We start from the raw sequence: 17491 nt of genomic DNA on the forward strand, positions 1-17491 counted from the left end.
ATTATTTGGAAACTACATTTACTGCAGCTGGCAGAGGCAGAGATTTTTTCTATTGATACACGAATTTACAGAATCATTTTAAATTTTAATAGGGGAAGACTGCAGGAGGGAGCGGTAAAATACAGGGGGTCCCCAGCAAAAACAAGAAACTACGAGTCTGATGAAACCTGCTGGATTTCCATCAGGCAGTCACGGGGCAGCTCCAACGACCCAGTGGCTGTGCTGGGTCAATGTTATCGATCTCAGTCCGGCTCGGCCGTGAACGAGCCGAGGCGACGTCGTGCTCTGCTTAAGAAGAAGTGTTATTTTCCCGCTTCAGAAGAAGCGTTCAATGTGTTTGTACGCTTTCTCCGAGACATGTCACATCGCTAAGTTGTTAGCGCCGCGCGCTAACACGTCAATAGTGCAGCGTAGCCTGCTGGAGGTTTTAAGGGTTCAGATGAAACACCCGACCTCTCAGGCTGCTCACACATCGATCTTAAGTTGTCGCTGTTGCGCTCACGCCGTAATACAGTATTAGATGCGGTTAAAGTCAGACATGAAAAAATAAATAAATTTTACATGAATAACTGATGATTAGCCTGGTGGGGGGAGGAGAACCTGGTCTAATAAGCACTGGAGGAAACCCTGTCAGGATTATCAACACTCATTTATCTTAATGCTATTGAAACATGTAAACCAAAAAGCATTATATCCACTGCTACCTTTCTAATTTTATACTCAGTAACTTATGCTGTAACTTCACCTTGCCCTGCCTGCTCCTCCTTGCTGCCGCCGGCTGTGATCACTAGGGCTGTCGCAATAATCGCAAGAACAATATATCGCGATATTAAGAAACCCACCGCGCTGCATGACGTGCCACCGCAATTACCGCACTTGATTAAATCTCGCGACAGCGCATGCTGAGAGGTAAAGTCCGCGCTGATCGAGGAGATAGTAGGGCACTTTTTTTTATTTCTGTTAGATGTTGCAGCCAAATTTGCATTTCAAAGTTAAACCTCCTGAATGTTGTTTTTAAGTTCAGTCAGAGAATGCCGTTACTGCCCTTTGATCGGCATTCAATAAAGTGTTAAAAATGGCCATGTATTTTTTTCTAACATTTTTTAAATGTGTAAGCACAATGTTTCAAAGGAAATATTGCCATGAGTTTAGTAATTAACAAACAAATTTGCTAAGTACATAAATAAAAACGGGGTGCAATAATATCGCATATCGCAATATTGAGCTGCCATGACTCACAGCAGGGGAAATTCCTCAATCGCGACAGCCCTAGTGATCACAAGCGACAACATAGTAGTTCCCGCTGCTTCTTCAGGAAACAGCGCAAAAAAAAAAATAATAATTGGGATCTTGTAGGCGTGGCGGTGGGATTTCAGCTGTGGCGGCCCGCCACGGCTACGCCTATGTAAGGGAAACCCTGCACATTGTAGATAAACTCAATGAGACCTGACATCTAAGATTAGAGAATTACCCTCCCACACTGAATCTTCTTTTCCCCTGAGTTAATCAAATTGGACCTCATCCCCATCGTGCTACACAAGTCAAAAGGAAGGATTAAAAGCCGTTTGCAAGTTTAAATTATGAATTACCTCCAAACCTGCCTGTGGCAATGGGCTGAGTCTAAACCAGAGACCTGTGATGGACTAAAGAAGATGCTGACTGTAGACAATCTTCAAGGTCTAGTACACACACACACACGCATACGCGCACACACACCCCTGTGTTTACCACTTATGGGCACTCCTCAAAGAGGAATTGAAGGAGTATGTTTTTGTTCAGTTTCAGTTTTTCCCATCCATCTCTCTTTTAGACAGTAAACACATCTCATGAACTGGTGCCTGAACTAGCTCTGTATGTGTGAGTGTTGAAGCATCAAACAAACAAACAAATTTAGCCAGTCTGAGGACATTGGTTGAGGACAGCAAAATGGTAAACAAACACAAACAAACACAAACACACGACTCACCTCTGGTCTGGTCTTCTAGCTGACTGCGGTTTTGTCTTAACCAAATTACGGCAGGATCTGGACATCAGGGGGACAGAAAAGAGACAATTCAGACTAAGCTCAGTCTGAAAAAATCCCCTTGTGGGATTTAAACCAACGACAGCAGAGGTTATTTACATCCGAGTCTGAATTAAAGTCGAAGCTTGTTAATCCGGTAATCGGTAAAATTTCACTCAGACGATTGATTACAATCTGATCACTGTGAGACTGAGTTTACATAATAATTCCACTGAAGGAGCTACATATATATTTGCTGAAATGAAAAGATGTAGGAAAAAGGTTCACACACATATCATGAATTATCTGAAACAGTAATAATCCAGACTATTTCAACCCAACAGTTGCGCTCATGGGGAGGGTCTGGAAAATGATCTAAAAAAAAAATCATATTCAAGCTTTTTGTACTGGCCTAATAAACATCTCAGACACACAATTACACGATACAATAAAAAACTGCACTGCCTGTCACACAAACCATTTAAATCAGTATTGTCTTAAAGCAATCTGCGCCACAATAAACATAAAATTTGTAAAGATGTGTGCTGGAAGTCATTTATGGTTAAAAAGTGAAATTTTATATGTATATTTAGGCTAAACTGTTATCAAAATAGCAGGAATTTAAATAAAGGATGTATAGCTTCATGGTAAATTAGCTTTGCAGAGGTTTTTTTTTTTTTACATGAAGCACATCTCAGAACTCCATGACCACATGAAGACTGAGTTATTGAGGTGTGTGTTGCTACACAGCAGAAGCAATGCAAATGACAGCTTTATTGTATAAATTAACAAATGATGTCCAAGGATCATGTTACATAATTAAAGTCAAAAATAATAATTGATTGTGTAATTGCACATCTTTAAGATGTGGTTTACTCAGAATAATATTATTAGTATAGACATGTCGGCTCAGCATACGTCAGACACTGATTACAGTAGACCTCACAGCAGGGATCGCTTTAGGGAATTTAAACACGATATATTTTATACAAATGCATTTTTTACGTAGCTGGAATTTGTAAAGCAAAGATTCATTGGGTGAACAGTAGGGATGTGAGAAAAAAATCAATATGGCAATATGTTGCGATATTTTTTCCTGCGATATATCGATATTCAAAAGCTGTGTATCAAATTTTTGGAAGACTTTACATGCAAACATTTGTGTATTTTCTTTTCTTTTGGTGCAATTCAAATGCTGACCGCTAGTTATCAGCAGCAGTGTGCATTTGGGTTTTGTTTCCACCACTGAGGTTCAGATACCTTCTGTTAAAGATGTTGCGTATCAGTTTGGACTGTTTATTGAATTTTCCTACAATAATTTCAGTCTAAAACAAAAATCGCTAATATCGTCTGGCTGAATGTATCACAATATATCGTGATATGTCGTATTGTCTCCCCTGTATCGTGATATGCACTGTATCGCCAGCATTTCACCAATACACATCCCTAGTGAGCAGAATAAATACGTGGCTTTTTGACTTATTTTTGAGTTAATCTGGATAGTTTGTGATACTAATAAAAAAACAGAGCAAAATTTAAACAGTCTTAAAATGGCATCTGATTGTAAGCCTTTTATGGTTGAAAACAAAAAACCATTGGCCTTGTTTTAGTGCTTTGATGTGTGTGTTTTACACTTTAGTTTGACAGAAACCATCAGTCAACTCTGAGAAGGATGATTTCATTCATTTATAAACACGTCTAAAACCACCTGCTACCCAGAAGGCTGTAGTTTAGCACAACTGAAAAATGAGGAAATGTTTTAGAATGATTATAAAATGCAACTTAAGTTCAATCATTTGGTTATTCATCAGGACAGCGCATGTTAACATCAGACATGCTGAAACATGCCAGAATTAGCCATCGGCTAGTTTTCATCTGTAGTCCTGTGGCAACTGTAAATTCGGCTTTCTTCAAAGTAAATTTGGCTTTCTACAAAGGGACATATAAAACATTATGGAGTACATAATGTATTCAACAATGCCGGATCACAAAAGCAGCATGTTTATCGAAGAGGCAACAAGTAGCCATAGTTAAAAGAGAATAATAATAAAAACAACAAAACAACAAGCACAGACAGTAAATGCAAAAGTGAAATAAGACTAGCAGATCAACATACAACAAAAACACTGTTTAAAAGATCCTATTTAAGTTATTTAAAAAAAGACTAAACATGCTAATAACACTTATTAATAATAGTGAGAATATTTAAAGGAAAGTAAGAGGAGAAAAAGAAAAAAACATGTGGTAATGACGGTAATCAGAGACGTAAGACCAACACATGTACAACAATATAGTAGGGTTGTCACGATACTAAAATTTCAAACTCGATACGATACTGGGGAAAAAACTCGATACTCGATTTCGATACTATTTAAAAACACCAATTTATTGAACAAGTTTATTCAAAAAATAACATTCCTCAATTTATATTGCAAAAATTAAATGTTAAGAATTAAGTGTGTAAAGAACACACTTAAGAACAAGTACATTTTTAAAGTAAAAAATGCTTGTTTGATGTTAAGTCATTCTATCAAATTAGTATTTCTGCACCTTTTGACCTTCAAAACAGCTAAATCCAAGCTGTAGCGTTTTGTGGTGTGTCTTACATTACCTAACTAGAAATAACTTTGAGTTGAACCTGTTAGTAATCTGTTTAAACTGGAGCCAGGTTTAAGTGCCAGAGCCAATAAAACAGGAGATGTTTGTCAGATTCCCAACTATAAACACAACCTCCTGTACCAGGAGTTATTCTGTTCTGCAGCCCAGCTAAGCAGACGGCAAAGAACATGTCTCAGAACTTGAACTGTATACCTAGAAAATATGCTACTGCAGTAACACAAAATGATATTCTGGTGTGTGATGCAACTATACTGCAGCTGATGATGTAACCAACTCTGCAGGCAGATACATGCAAAGCAAGATGAAATGCAATGTAACATCACTTAAACTCTTAAATAAGGTAAACACAAGAGATGGGAGGAAAGAGGGATTTACTTCAGCACTGATGTAAATATCCTGGTCACTAAATCTGGATAATTACTAAAACACACCCCAAAGAACATACTGACTGCCTGGGAACTGACAAACAACTACTCTGACAAGACCTACTGGCTTAGCAGACGACATGTCATGTCTCAAATACTTTGTGTATGCCTTCAAGTTGTGAGCGTGTTCGGAACCCTGCATCTGCAGACGCCAGCTGGGTGCAGACTCATTAATCAGACATCACTAGTGCCTAAAAACAGCCGCTGGTAAAGGAAGGGTACAAAAATAAAATACCTTGCAAAAAATAGTTCTAATATTTCTTTAACGATCCTGTGCAAGTGTGATTGATCATTTGAAAGCAGTTTTGTTATTTTTGTTAACTCAGATGACAATGAATGTGCTTTGATGTTTCACAATATTTTCTTTAACGTTGCATTCAAAGGAAAATAGCAGCAGTGATGGTAATGGACTCAAAAAGCAAATATCTATGCAAGAGGACTGCTGCATCTTCGCTGGATAAAATATTTATTATGTTTTATATTTAGCAGCAGCCAAATCCATGCAGGTTTTGTTGCACAACACTGCTGTGTGTCTAAAGTAAACTGAAACCTGAAGGAGTTTAGATGAAAACAGCAAGCTGCAACAACAGCTCGTCATCATTTTGGAGCAGGATTTACAAGTTAAATGTAACCTGGTCTACTTGACCTTCAGTTTGAAACTCTGATCTATTTAGAGAGACGTGTCTCAGCCAACATGACAAAGATGGTAAATTTAGGATTTATATTTGTGCTGTAATAAATGACCAACTCTGGGTAATACACTTGTAAGGTAATCAGATGGTCTACAAAACAGGCGGGACCCGTTCCCTTCGGTGAGCCTAAATATGTGAAGTAGTGCAGGACGTTTTAACAGATTCGAGCAAATAATCTAATGACAAATGTTTGGATCAGAACGGCCAATTGATTATTAAAAATTAAGCAGCTATCTTGTCAGATTCACATCAAGTTTGCTGCCTATCCTGCATCAGGATCCATACATGTTGCAAAAATAATTAATTCAAGATAGATCAACTGTTCTATATTCATTTATTTACTAATAATACAATTGATTTATACGAATGTTGGTCTATATTCTGAATAAATGTTAACATTTAGGCAAAAATCTATCAGAAGAGAATGCAATTCATCCAAAAGTTGTCAGGAGATGCAGCATTTAGCTGCTAGCAACTACAAATAACTCAGAAATTGCTGAACAATGACACATCTCTCAAAAGCCATATATCAAAGTGTTGATTTTTATTATGATGCGTATCATATTTACTCCGGATATGAAGTTTTCAGACATAAAATTACTATATTTTTATTAAGCGCCGCTGTAAACCATTTCCTTAAATTTTCTAACTCTCAATTTTTCTAAATAAATTAAGAAACATGAAAAGTAAAGTAAAACGTGCTTAGAAAGGTTTTTAGCAGAAGGTAGGAATAAGATGGAGGGGACGTTCCTGTGTTTTTTTTTACTACAAAAATACGAGCTCTTTACCACTTTGATAAGTATTTTGAAGATTTTTAAGCTAGCGGACAATTAACTCGATGCAGCCAAGGTGCTTTCGATCAGCTCCGGCGGCTCCAAAGTGATCCCCCTCCATCCGCTGCTAACTGAAGTCGAGCTACATGGTTAGCTAAGCCACCGGTGGCAGTCACAAAACCAATACAGCTGTCCGAATCAAGCTTACCTCCTTTCACTGCAGCAGCTACCCTGCGTCTCCTTGCACTAGTAAACTACGCTATAGTAGGGCCATTTAAAGTGTAATGGCCCGCCAGCTTTGCTCATTGTATCGGAATAGGCGCTGAACGCCTGCACGGTAATGTTAAAATATTTTTCCTTTCCAAGTCGCTAGTCAGTGTAAAAAAAAAAAAGGCTCGAGCCCGTTACCGTAAAGATTAACACAGAGACGCCACTGCATTTTAGCTCATTCAACTACGCGCGTTTAAACAGCACGGACGCGTAGCATAAATGGCACACATGTTCCGATTAAAAGTGTAAAATAAAAGAAACAGTATATGCTATTTGCTCGTTGAATGGCATGTTTCGTCGAGCTTTCAGAATGAAGTAAGAACGTTACTTACCTCTAGCGGAAGTTAAAATTCACTGCAGGAGAAGAAATGGATTAGCCTCATGCAAAAACGTTACGGTAAAACACGCTAGAGGACGCTGAAATAGAAGAACCAATCAGCTTCGGGGAGGGGCTGGTCTGGCTCAAAAATAACGGGTCCAAATATCTATCAAACTGTGCTCATTTACATGGCGTTGGTTAATAATCATTACGGGGTTCATGGGCAGTAATGGTATGATGTTGTTGGTGTGCAGTACACAGTTGAAGAAGAGGCTGACCGTTGAGCTGAGAAAACACTGAGGTAACCCGACAACTCAGCCATCCGATTTACAAAACGCTTAACAGCTAGCTAAGCTAACATGTGCAGCATTCTGATTTAGCTTATTTTAGCTAGCATGTTAATCTAATAGCGCTACTGTTCTTAAATGCAAGTTTTCCCATAAATAATGGAATGTATCATCAGGCACGCATTGACATAGGTTCTGTGAACTCTTTTGCATTTCGGTGTTTATTACCTGCCTGTGTGGTCTTTCCACCTGCAGGTTTAGTTCTCTGATGTGGGTCTCCTGACGGTGAAATGTCTCTGGCTCAGAGGGTTCTGCTGACCTGGGTCTTTACCCTGGTTTTTCTCATCATGCTGGTACTCAAACTGGATGGGAAGGTGTGCCACAAGCTATTTCATGTTTATTCATCAAATAGATTAAAGTCATATAGTTGAAGTAAATTTTGTTTGGGTTTTTTGTAAATCTAATGCTCACATTTTTTTCTGACAGCAGACAAAAGAATCTACCGTAAAGGAATTGTGGTACTCTTTTACATCTCCTCCTTTTCTCTCCAGGTGCAGTGGAACTGGTTCCTGATCTTCCTTCCAGTCTGGGTTTTTGACGGCATCCTCATCCTTATGCTTGCCATCAAGATGGCAGGTCGTTGCAAACCTGGGTATGACCCACGCAACGGTTCTCCTGACCTCCGTCTGCGTACCTGGTACCTCACAGCCATGCTGCTCAAACTGGGCTTCTTCTTGACACTGTGTGCCAAACTGGAAAAACTAGCTGATGTCAAGCTGACATTTGTCCTCATACCTCTGTGGGCCATGATGCTGGGAGCACTGGTAGAACTAGGACTGAACATCTTTCCTGAAAGGAGAGAGGTTTAACATCTGTTTAGGACTTGATATTTAAAATAAAAAAAAGTATAAAAAAACATATGAAAATGTGTTAGGCTATTTGTGTGGCCTGCCTGAGCCATCTTGACTGGCTCCTATTGTTACAGCGTACTTTAAAGAGGAGAATTGTGGCTGTTCAGTTCAACATCTGAATGTTTTAGATAAATGCTGCTAGTGACTCATTTATTGGGGGAAAATAATCCTAAAAGCTTCATATATATATATATATATATATATATATATATATATATATATATATATATATATATATAATGTCTTACTGTGAAGCCAACACTGGAGATAAAAAAGCTGTTTAGTGTTATTTTGAATTTACAATATTCAGCATCACTTTTAATTATTTAACTAATCATTTCCTGTTAAGGGTTTCAAACACATGTTTCTATTTAAATTGTACATGTGTGCGGCTGCATTCAGGGCGGCTGTACCCTTTCTCATCACTTCTGAGCTGTTTGCTTTGCTTATTTAAATATGATACAAGCATATTTATAAAGAAAACACGCTGCTCTTCATTTGACTTTTACTGGGTTGATTTTTACTTTGTAAAATACGTGTCCAGTTATAAACTGTGAGACTGTGTTAAAAGCAGATTGGGCTGTATTATTCTGGCACTCCTTGACCTGTTTTGGATATTTTATTCTTTGTGCATAAGTTTGATTTGTGCCAATGATCCAGATGTTTTTTTCCATCTGCACTTTATTGAAATCCGTTTTGAACTTTATTCATGTGTTGTAGAATAAATGATTTAAATTGATTGCAATGTTGTCATTTAGCCTGTATTGATGTGTACTTTTACACTTAAATGTCCTCCAACTGAAGAATCTGAACTATTATAAAGTGCTATGGCTGGGAACATGTAATTGGAACGTAGCCTGAAATTCACTATGATGGAGCCAAAAGGCCTGCATCAGTCTTGGTGCTTCTGCCCTTTTAAGGACACTTCAGCCCCCCTGGAATGTGCACACATAATCTGCTATTACACAACATTTTAAATAATTTATGAGGTAGAATTGTTCAGATGTGGAAAACTAGACTGGCAAGTCATCCTAAATTTGTGAGGGTTAGGTCTAGATTTTAGGCTAATGGAAAACTGACCTAAAAACAGACAAATCAGTGATTTACATTTGAAAGTGATTATGGAGAACAATTTTTAAAATACCTTAAATTCTGAGAAAAAGGGTGCAGATAACTAAAATAAAAAAACGCTTTGAGTCAAACATTTTCATACAGTGAACCTTTTATTAGTTAGGCTCATATTTAAAGTAGAAACCACACTACAAGTTGTTTTCCTCTTTACAAAACGTCTTATGTACACTACAGTGCTGACAGTTAAAAATAACTAAAATGCAAAAATAAAAACCAAACTTGAGATAAATAAAGTCTGAAAACACCACAAGCCTCTGAAGACTTCTGTTGTCAACAATAGCTTTCGTCACATTTGTACAAGACAAAATCAAAGTTCTTGTCATGTTTCATCTAAAACTCAAAAGCATAAAAAAGAGCTGCAGAGCGCCTTATAAAGTGGTATCAAGTCCTTAATCATCACCCCCGCGTCCTCAGAGCCACACAGAGAGGAGTTCTGTCTCTGAGACGGGAGTTGTTGGAGGCAGAAAAAATGTAAGGCGATATTTGTCATGTTTCATCATGTTTTTTAGGCGAAATACGACTCTGTTTTGGGGATATGACCCCTCAAATTTGTCTGTAGTTAAACTGCAGATTTCTGGAGGATTTTCCAGCTGATTTGAGGACCAATTTTAAGGCTTTCCTCTCATCTTCCGACGAGAACCTAAAACTCCTGAAAGGACAGAACTCTCAGCGCTGCGTGTCTCTGGGCCACGGTGGAAGGACAGGCACTGGGGAAATGCTGTGGGCTACATTAGTAAGTGGGCTGCGTTCCAATGTTGACAAAAAGCTTCCTCAGCTGAGAGGCATGCACTGAGACAGATCACCGGAGAAGCAAACTCTCTTCATACTTACAAAGGACCTTCAATAAACTATTACACTTCTTAAAATTACAAGTTAGTTCCTGGTTAGAAAATAAACATTTATTAGACATGATGCGGAACACTCGTGTAAAACTGGACTTTAGGTAAATAAAAAGTGCTTTGGGAGTGATCGCTGAACCTTTTATGTTTAGTGTCTTACACCACGTGTTGAGACAGAGGACTTACAAGTCTTGGAAGAATCAGAAATTGATCATCTAAAATAATTACGACTATTTCTTCATTAACATCACCTGTATACACACAGACGTGGATATGGAGGATAAAAAGTGCTGTAAACTGTCATAATTGAACGCCGTTACCAACTGTGACTGTATTGCTCTCTGAATTCTGGTATTTGTGTCCAGGTGATGTAAGATCATAAGTTGAACGTTAAAATAGCCACATGTGCTGAAACTATGTTAGATAATTAACTGCAACAACTACCTGAAACTGAAAACCGTGCAATGGATATTTGCAGATGTGACCTGAACGTGTTTTCCTGAGACTCTGAAAGCTGGTCTTTAACAGCCTTGTCCAGGTTGGATCCTTGTTTTAAGCTCCAAAGCAAATGTTTGGTTTCTAAAACTGGGAAGCGTTTGTTACACAGCCAACAGATACAAGACAGACATCAACCAAGAGAGCTCTGCCACCGATGGAGATAATAACAAGTATAAAGAACAGTATTTATAAATGAGGCTGTTCATTGGCCTGACTGAACACAGTACTCACCGTCTAAGTGGGAATTTACAATAACAGAGAGTCTCCTTTTGATTTTTAACACTGGAAACAAATAGAGAAGTCATTTAGACAGCTATTAATTGCACTCTTTGTTAATGATTCCCATTGTCATCTTAAAACGGAACAAATAAAAAAATAATACAGAGGACTTTTATTTTCAGCGGATTATTGCCGAGCATCATTGCTCTGAATACAATATGAAGGAAAAGTCCTGCCATTGTCTGTACTGATTAAGATGTATTAATAAAATACAGTAGATAGTACGACCGTGTGGCCCTCAATCTGTGGGCAACAAGAACAACGTTTAAAAAAGCCACAAAAATGGAAGCATTAGCTGCAGGTTTCACAAACAGATCTTTCCTAAGACTGTTTTGTTTAATAAATAACACAAATCTGAATAAAAGTTCTTGTTTTCTTCCTACATCTGACAGCTCAATGTTCTGATCACCTAGAAAACACAAAACCAAACAGTAGTTTGGCCTGCCGGGCCACTCGTTCCAACCATGAGCCTTGGTAATCTGGAGCTAACGTCTGCGCACACTTCACCGACTGCTGGTCTGAAACCACCTGTGATAAAACGGAACAACGTTCTGCTTCTGCACAAAGCGCCGGTACAATCTAAACCAGTTCAGTCCAGCGGTCTGGGATATATTAGTTCAACTCTGTATAATAATGACATTGTACCCATACCGACACTTCTTAACCTCCTTCTATTTACTTCCTTTATACACAATTTTACAAGACCACCAAAATAAAAGCCCATACATTTACAGTCATTTAAAATGAGCATTGGTACATACAAATACTACTATAAAATCTGCTTTTGCTGCTCTTCATGCCGGGGAGGAGGGGGTTACATAGGAGAGGATTGAGGCAGAGGGGGAGGCGGGAGAGGGGGAGGCGGTGAGGAGGAAGGGGGAGGAGGAGGGGGAGGAAAAGCCTGTTTGAGGGGTAGTGGAGTCTGTACTGGTGCAGATGTTTGGTATTGTGGTTGCAGTGGGTAAGAGCCTGGTGGCTGTGGAAGGTAAGACTGACGGGGGAGGAACGGGTGAGAGGCAAAGCTGGGGGGCTGAGGGGGGAAGAAGGGTTTGGAAAACTGATGTTGGTAGGGCAGATGAGGCAACAGAGGCTGAGGGGGGGTGTTGGGCTGAGAGGACGGGGCAAGAAGGGAGGGCTGAAAGTAGTTCTGGGCCTGTGTGGTGATGTTGGGTTGGTGCAGGTGGCTCATGTGAACCGAGTGTGGAGGCACAGGCGGTCCGAGGAACGAGTTCAGAGTCTGGGGCTCGGGACCGGAGAGGGGGTTTGGCGGGAGGAGGGGGGGTCTGTGTGGAAGGTGAGGGTGGGACAGGAGAGGAGGGAAAGGAGGGGGAAGCATCGGAGGGAGGTGGGGAGGAGGGGGGAGGTGCTGTGGTGTGTATTGCTGCATGTAAATTCCTTGTCTACTGGCGTTCTGCGGAGAACGTATTTGCAGATCCACACACGTCCTGGAGTCCGAGTCAGAACTGCAAGTCCACATGTCTGAGAGCACGTGTGTCCGCGTGTCTGCCAGAGCTCGCTCGCGTGTGTCGGTCACCGAGTGTGTCCAAGAGCTGCTCTGCACCTCCTCCTGTGAGGACTGAACCGCCGACTGAATCGAAGTCAGTCTCTCTGACAGGACATTGGGCTTCATGTGGAGCGAGTCCCTTTGGTGCTCTGACTGAGAGGCAGGGGGCAGGTGGCAGGAGGAAGGACCTGCTGGCTTGGGAACCACCGAAGAAGAAGAAGAATACACTGAGGAAGATGAGGACATAACAGTGGACGGTGAAGAGGTAGAGGAGGAGTGAGGGGCTGCTGGGGAAGAAAGTAAAGTGACAGCAGATCCTGTAGAAGGCAAACAAGTTGTGGAGGAGGAAGACCTGGAATGAGGAGGAGAAGAAGACAGTTTGGAAGGTGAAGAGGAAAAAGGTTTACTGGAAGACACTGTCCTGTCTGAGTGATGATGATGATGATGGTGGTGGTAGTGTCGCTGGTGATGATGAGGAGGAGGAGGAGGAGGTAGTTTAGACGAGGCTTTGGGTTTTGGGTCCTTATGAAGAGAAGAAAAAGCAGGAGGGGAGGTGAGAAGAGGAGGTGATTTGTTCTTGCAGGGAGACGTTGGAGGTTCTGCTTTCATCTTTGCAGGTGACTCTTGATGTTTGGGTTTTTCTCCTTTTGCATTCTCCTTCACCTCCTCTTTGCCTCCTGCACTCCTAACGACTGAGGTCACAGGAACAACAGGGTCAGACGAAGGTGGATCATCATGCTCCTCCATTTTAACTGTCTGCAATGTCCTTTTCTCTGCCACATCCACCTCCTCATTCTCCTCTTTTACTCCTCTCTCACCCTTCTTTTCTCCTTTCTGCTCCTCCTCCTCCTCCTCCTCTCTCTTCACCAGAACCACTGTTTCAGTTTGCTTTTCCTTAAGATCAGATGGTTCCTCCTCTTCCTCCTGCTTTCCCTCTCCTTGGTGGTACTGCAGGAGGCGCACATGCCACGCCAGGCTGCAGACGGAAGACACCGTCTTGAACTGGTGGATCACATTGCGGGGGATGAAGTAGATGTCATTGTGGCAAAGGCGGATGCGGGCGTAGCGAATGCCCTCCCGCCGTAGCTGGTTCAGCTTGGCATCATCCACCCACTGCACACACTGAAACAGAAGGAGGAGACATTTAGATACAGAAAGTAAAGCGTAATACAACTATTGGATTAGCATCGCTGAAACATCACATTTTAATATTCGTTTTGGTTTTTATTGATTTTAAAATGTATTTTGTTTGTAGTTGCAGCGATGGAGAGCTTATGTGTGCCTCCCCCAAAAAACAGCAATAAGACAAAACAAACTACAGACGTCAAATAAAAAGAGCCATTTCATAAAATATGAATGTCTAAATTTAGTCTCCTTCCAGGAAAGTCACTGATCTAATTGAGGTTATGCTTCCTCCACCAGATGGCAGTATTCAACATTAGTTTGTCACCAGTGTGATCACTAAAATGCCACTGGGATAATTCTGCGTGTGTGTGTGTGCGCGCGTGTGTGTGTGTGTGTGTGTGTGTGTGTGTGTGTGTGTGTGTGTGTGTGTGTGTGTGTGTGTGTGTGTGTGTGTGTGTGTGTGTGTGTGTGTGTGACACCTGTGATAGTGGAGGTTCATGCAAGTCCAGCTGCAGCCTCTGAACCACGTAGGGGAAATCAGCAGCATGGAAACACACGACATCTTTGGTTACACGAGGAGGCTCGGCACTGAGAACAAGGGAGGGAGGAAGAACAAGAGCGATCACGCCACCCATCACAAAGTACGTTGTGTAAATATTGAGTGTATGTTGCCTCTAGACAAACAGCTAAATAACAAACTCAAACTGAGTGCGATACTTTACTGCCCACCTTTCTTCGGAGCAGACGGCCTTCAGCACGCCCACGGCGGCCGTCGTCTGGCGCTCAAATCCCTGTCCGATGTGATCAGCGTGAGCTCGAGTTCGATCCTCAAACAGAATCTCTCTGGGCTCGCTGGTCCGGGGAAGTGACTGCAACAGGTTCTTCACCTCGTTGGTGGAGCTGAGAGACAAAGTACCCAGTCATGCAGACTTCCTCTGGGATTTAATTCAACAACTAAAGGTAAGAAGAAGATTCACTCCCAGTCTGACTTCCCCGTCTGGTCTTTCTAGGCACTGGGAAGAGCTTATTTGCTGCTTCTGTTCTGACCTTTCTAAACATTTCTAGTAAAAAAAAGATTAAAAGGTTAGAGAATGAAATGAGAAGGATGCTATAGTTATGATGAAACAGAAAGAACACAGAACACATTAGGAAGCTTTGAGAAGATCTGTGGAGCTGCATGTGGACACGTTAGGATTCATCTTTGCTCTGATGTTTAGTAGAGATCATCAGAGTTCATAATGGCTCAACCAGCAATGTTTAATTCTATTTAACCGGGTTTTTCAAAAAACAAAAGGACTACAAAAGTGAGAAAACATGTTACTTTTCTTACTTGAAATTATACTAAATGGAATAGCTGCTAATATTTATTAATTTATGTATTCATTTAACTAATTTTGATTAAAAATATCCATAAATTACAAAAACCACACTGGAAGATTTCCTATTTAGTTTACACCAAAATGTATAATTTGTTCTAATTTCTTGTCTTCGAGTGCCAAAACAGACAAAAACTACAGATGTAGCAATAAATCCTAAATGCTATGGAGAGAAAAACTCAGCTGATCTCCACCGTGTCAAAACAGAAAAATGTAATACTTTCAGGCTTTTCAACAATAAATAAGTTTATAATTATAGCCATCATTATGTTGTGAGGTGAGTAATTTACAGAAAACTGTTGCACAGAATAATTATCTGCACTTTAGCTTCTTTTTCTGTTGCTAAATATTTAGTGTTTTCATGTTGGAGCCACACGGGCAGATTATTAATGAAGAACTAGAAATTGCGCTGTTCTAAAAACCATTTAAATATTTACATTTGAAATGTGTCGAGCAGAACTTGTGCCGCTCTGCTTTATTTTGTTCAGACCGACAAGCTTAGAAATAGAAGCATAAAAATGAGCCGTACTGCCAAACAATGGAAGTACTGCAGTAAGCTCAATGCCAGATCAGTGACTCACACCGGAGCTGCAGTCAGGTTCAAACGGCAGAATGAACACACACATGCACGGAATCGCAGAGATTTCTTCAAGAGCGAAACCCGGGCGCGCACACCAACAGACAGAACAACAGCAAGACTACCCGCGCTGAACGCCGGATCGTGTGCTCGCTCATTCAGAGATAAGAGGAGTCGCATGAGCCGCTGGAGAAGGGGGAGAGAAATGGAGGGAAATAGTGCAGAGTGGAGGGGCAGATGTAGCCGCAAAAACACACGCACGCACACGCACACACACACACACACAAACACACACACACGTGTTTCTACGCTGACTGCAGGCTGACAGTAATAAATGTAAAACCAGGAAACCAGGAAAGCTGATAAGTGAAACAGAAACTCGGGTGTAGAGGGAGGATGGCTGAATGTGCATTTCTGAAAAAACACGCTCTGAAGCATAACATCACCCATAGATCTATAAATATCCTCTAAATGTGGGGTCCTGCTGTCCCGGCTCCATGTGTCAGTGATCTCAACCTGTTTTATGACCAGATAAAGTGGAGACCATGAGAGGTGGGAAGCATGAGCCCAGCAGCTGTGTGGCAGCAGACCAGAGGTGTGTGTGCATTGTAAAATATGGCAGTGAAACAAATAATTATGTAAATATTTTAATTTAATGGTTACTGCTTCATCCTATGATTGTGGAAGGTTTTGTGGAAATCTGTTTGCACAGTTATAAACTACAAAGAATTAAACTGTTTACATTTGATCTCCATCTGCTTTATGGGAATATCCTCCATTATTAAACTGTTAGCACAAAACGACCAGCCGACTGCATTTCTAGCAATGAGTTGCTCACAGACCGGGGCAAATCCGTTTGGCGATTCTGCTTTCAAAGACAGAAAAATAAATCATCTTAAGTTTCAGCTCAGCCAATCACAGCTCAAATAGTTTCTGATTCCAGACACCAGCCATTTTTAAGGAGCTTTCATTTAATTTTAAATAATCGTTTTGGTTCTTCCTTTAATCCAACACCAGGATTTGAAGGAATTTGTATTTCCACAGAAACATCTTCCTCTCTGGATCACCCCAGCCTTTTCTCCTGCTGTCTTAGCCAAAACTGTGGCTGATGCTAACAGACAATTAACATAACACTATTTTTCCTAAAGCTGAGATATTCTCGTTTATTTCTATTGCATGACTGACTATAATCAAGTTGAATTTTCAGGCTGTGCTGTGAAACATGCAGGAAAATCTGACCTATTTACTAAAACCACAAAAAAAAAAACCAAAAAAACATCTAATTGTCATGGAAAGATCCTGCCTATGCACAAGCAGCCTTTCTTCCTCCAAAACAACACTAACAGAGAGCTGCACGAATAAAGAAATAACAAAAAATATCAATCAGTACATGTTATTTTGTAGGTATAGCCTAGAAATTAGGTTTCAAACAACCATTGTAATATTTACCGGTCGATCTACGTTCCAACCCTATCAATGGTCAAGAGCTTTGGGTAGTGACCGAAAGTATGAGATCGTGGATACAAGCGACCAAAATGAGTTTTCTCATCTGGGCTCTCCCTCACCCCGTCTTTCCACTAGACGTGAAAATGGCGCACAACAGCTGCAAAACGTAGTATGCTCTAATCAGCCACCGTTATGGTGGACAGGGTCCCTTCCACCAGCAGCTACGTGTAAAGTTTGTCCCAGAAGCAAAGGGACGCTATCGTTACATTTTAAATAGATTTGTTACACACCACGCTTCAAAAACATTTCAAACTCTGCAGTTCAGATCGAACCAGACAGGAAGTCAAACACGAAGACAGTGTAAAATATCCGGGAACTTTTCTAAATAAAAGTTACGTGCACTACGTAATTTCCAGTG

General features: G+C 40.6%; 3 protein-coding genes across 4 annotated transcripts in view; 1 reads left to right on the forward strand and 2 right to left on the reverse strand.

Moving 5' to 3' along the window:
* The window catches only part of LOC107384969 (protein PHTF2), a 39970-nt gene extending 33093 nt beyond the window's left edge, over window positions 1-6877 (reverse strand). For both annotated transcript variants that reach the window (XM_054739683.2, XM_015958522.3), the window contains exons 1-2: window positions 6720-6877; window positions 1967-2023 (exon numbers count right to left, since the gene is read on the reverse strand). The gene's annotated coding sequence lies outside the window, so the exon portion shown is untranslated. The remainder of the gene's footprint in view (window positions 1-1966; window positions 2024-6719) is intronic.
* Window positions 6878-7249: 372 nt separating this feature from the next.
* LOC107384987 (transmembrane protein 60) lies at window positions 7250-8473 on the forward strand. Its single transcript, XM_015958540.3, has 3 exons — window positions 7250-7401; window positions 7643-7761; window positions 7939-8473. Exons 2-3 carry the CDS (start codon window positions 7678-7680, stop codon window positions 8254-8256), a joined length of 402 nt encoding a protein of 133 aa, XP_015814026.1. The 5' UTR covers window positions 7250-7401; window positions 7643-7677; the 3' UTR covers window positions 8257-8473.
* Window positions 8474-11724: 3251 nt separating this feature from the next.
* LOC107384960 (lysine-specific demethylase RSBN1L) overlaps window positions 11725-17491 on the reverse strand; it is a 36133-nt gene continuing 30366 nt past the window's right edge. Inside the window, exons 7-9 of the mRNA XM_015958500.3 lie at window positions 14404-14574; window positions 14154-14262; window positions 11725-13671 (exon numbers count right to left, since the gene is read on the reverse strand). Of these exons, the coding sequence (XP_015813986.3) occupies window positions 11860-13671; window positions 14154-14262; window positions 14404-14574 (2092 nt within the window). The 3' untranslated portion in view covers window positions 11725-11859. The remainder of the gene's footprint in view (window positions 13672-14153; window positions 14263-14403; window positions 14575-17491) is intronic.

Source organism: Nothobranchius furzeri, chromosome 1, assembly GCF_043380555.1.
Source record: "Nothobranchius furzeri strain GRZ-AD chromosome 1, NfurGRZ-RIMD1, whole genome shotgun sequence".
Classification (NCBI taxonomy): Eukaryota; Metazoa; Chordata; class Actinopteri; order Cyprinodontiformes; family Nothobranchiidae; genus Nothobranchius; species Nothobranchius furzeri.

Bases quoted from the DNA above. Each gene is read 5' to 3' on its own strand.
- LOC107384987 (XM_015958540.3), top strand. From the start codon at position 7,678: ATGTCTCTGGCTCAGAGGGTTCTGCTGACCTGGGTCTTTACCCTGGTT. The intron at 7,762-7,938 runs GTGTGCCACAAG...TTTTCTCTCCAG, and splicing joins TACTCAAACTGGATGGGAAG to GTGCAGTGGAACTGGTTCCT.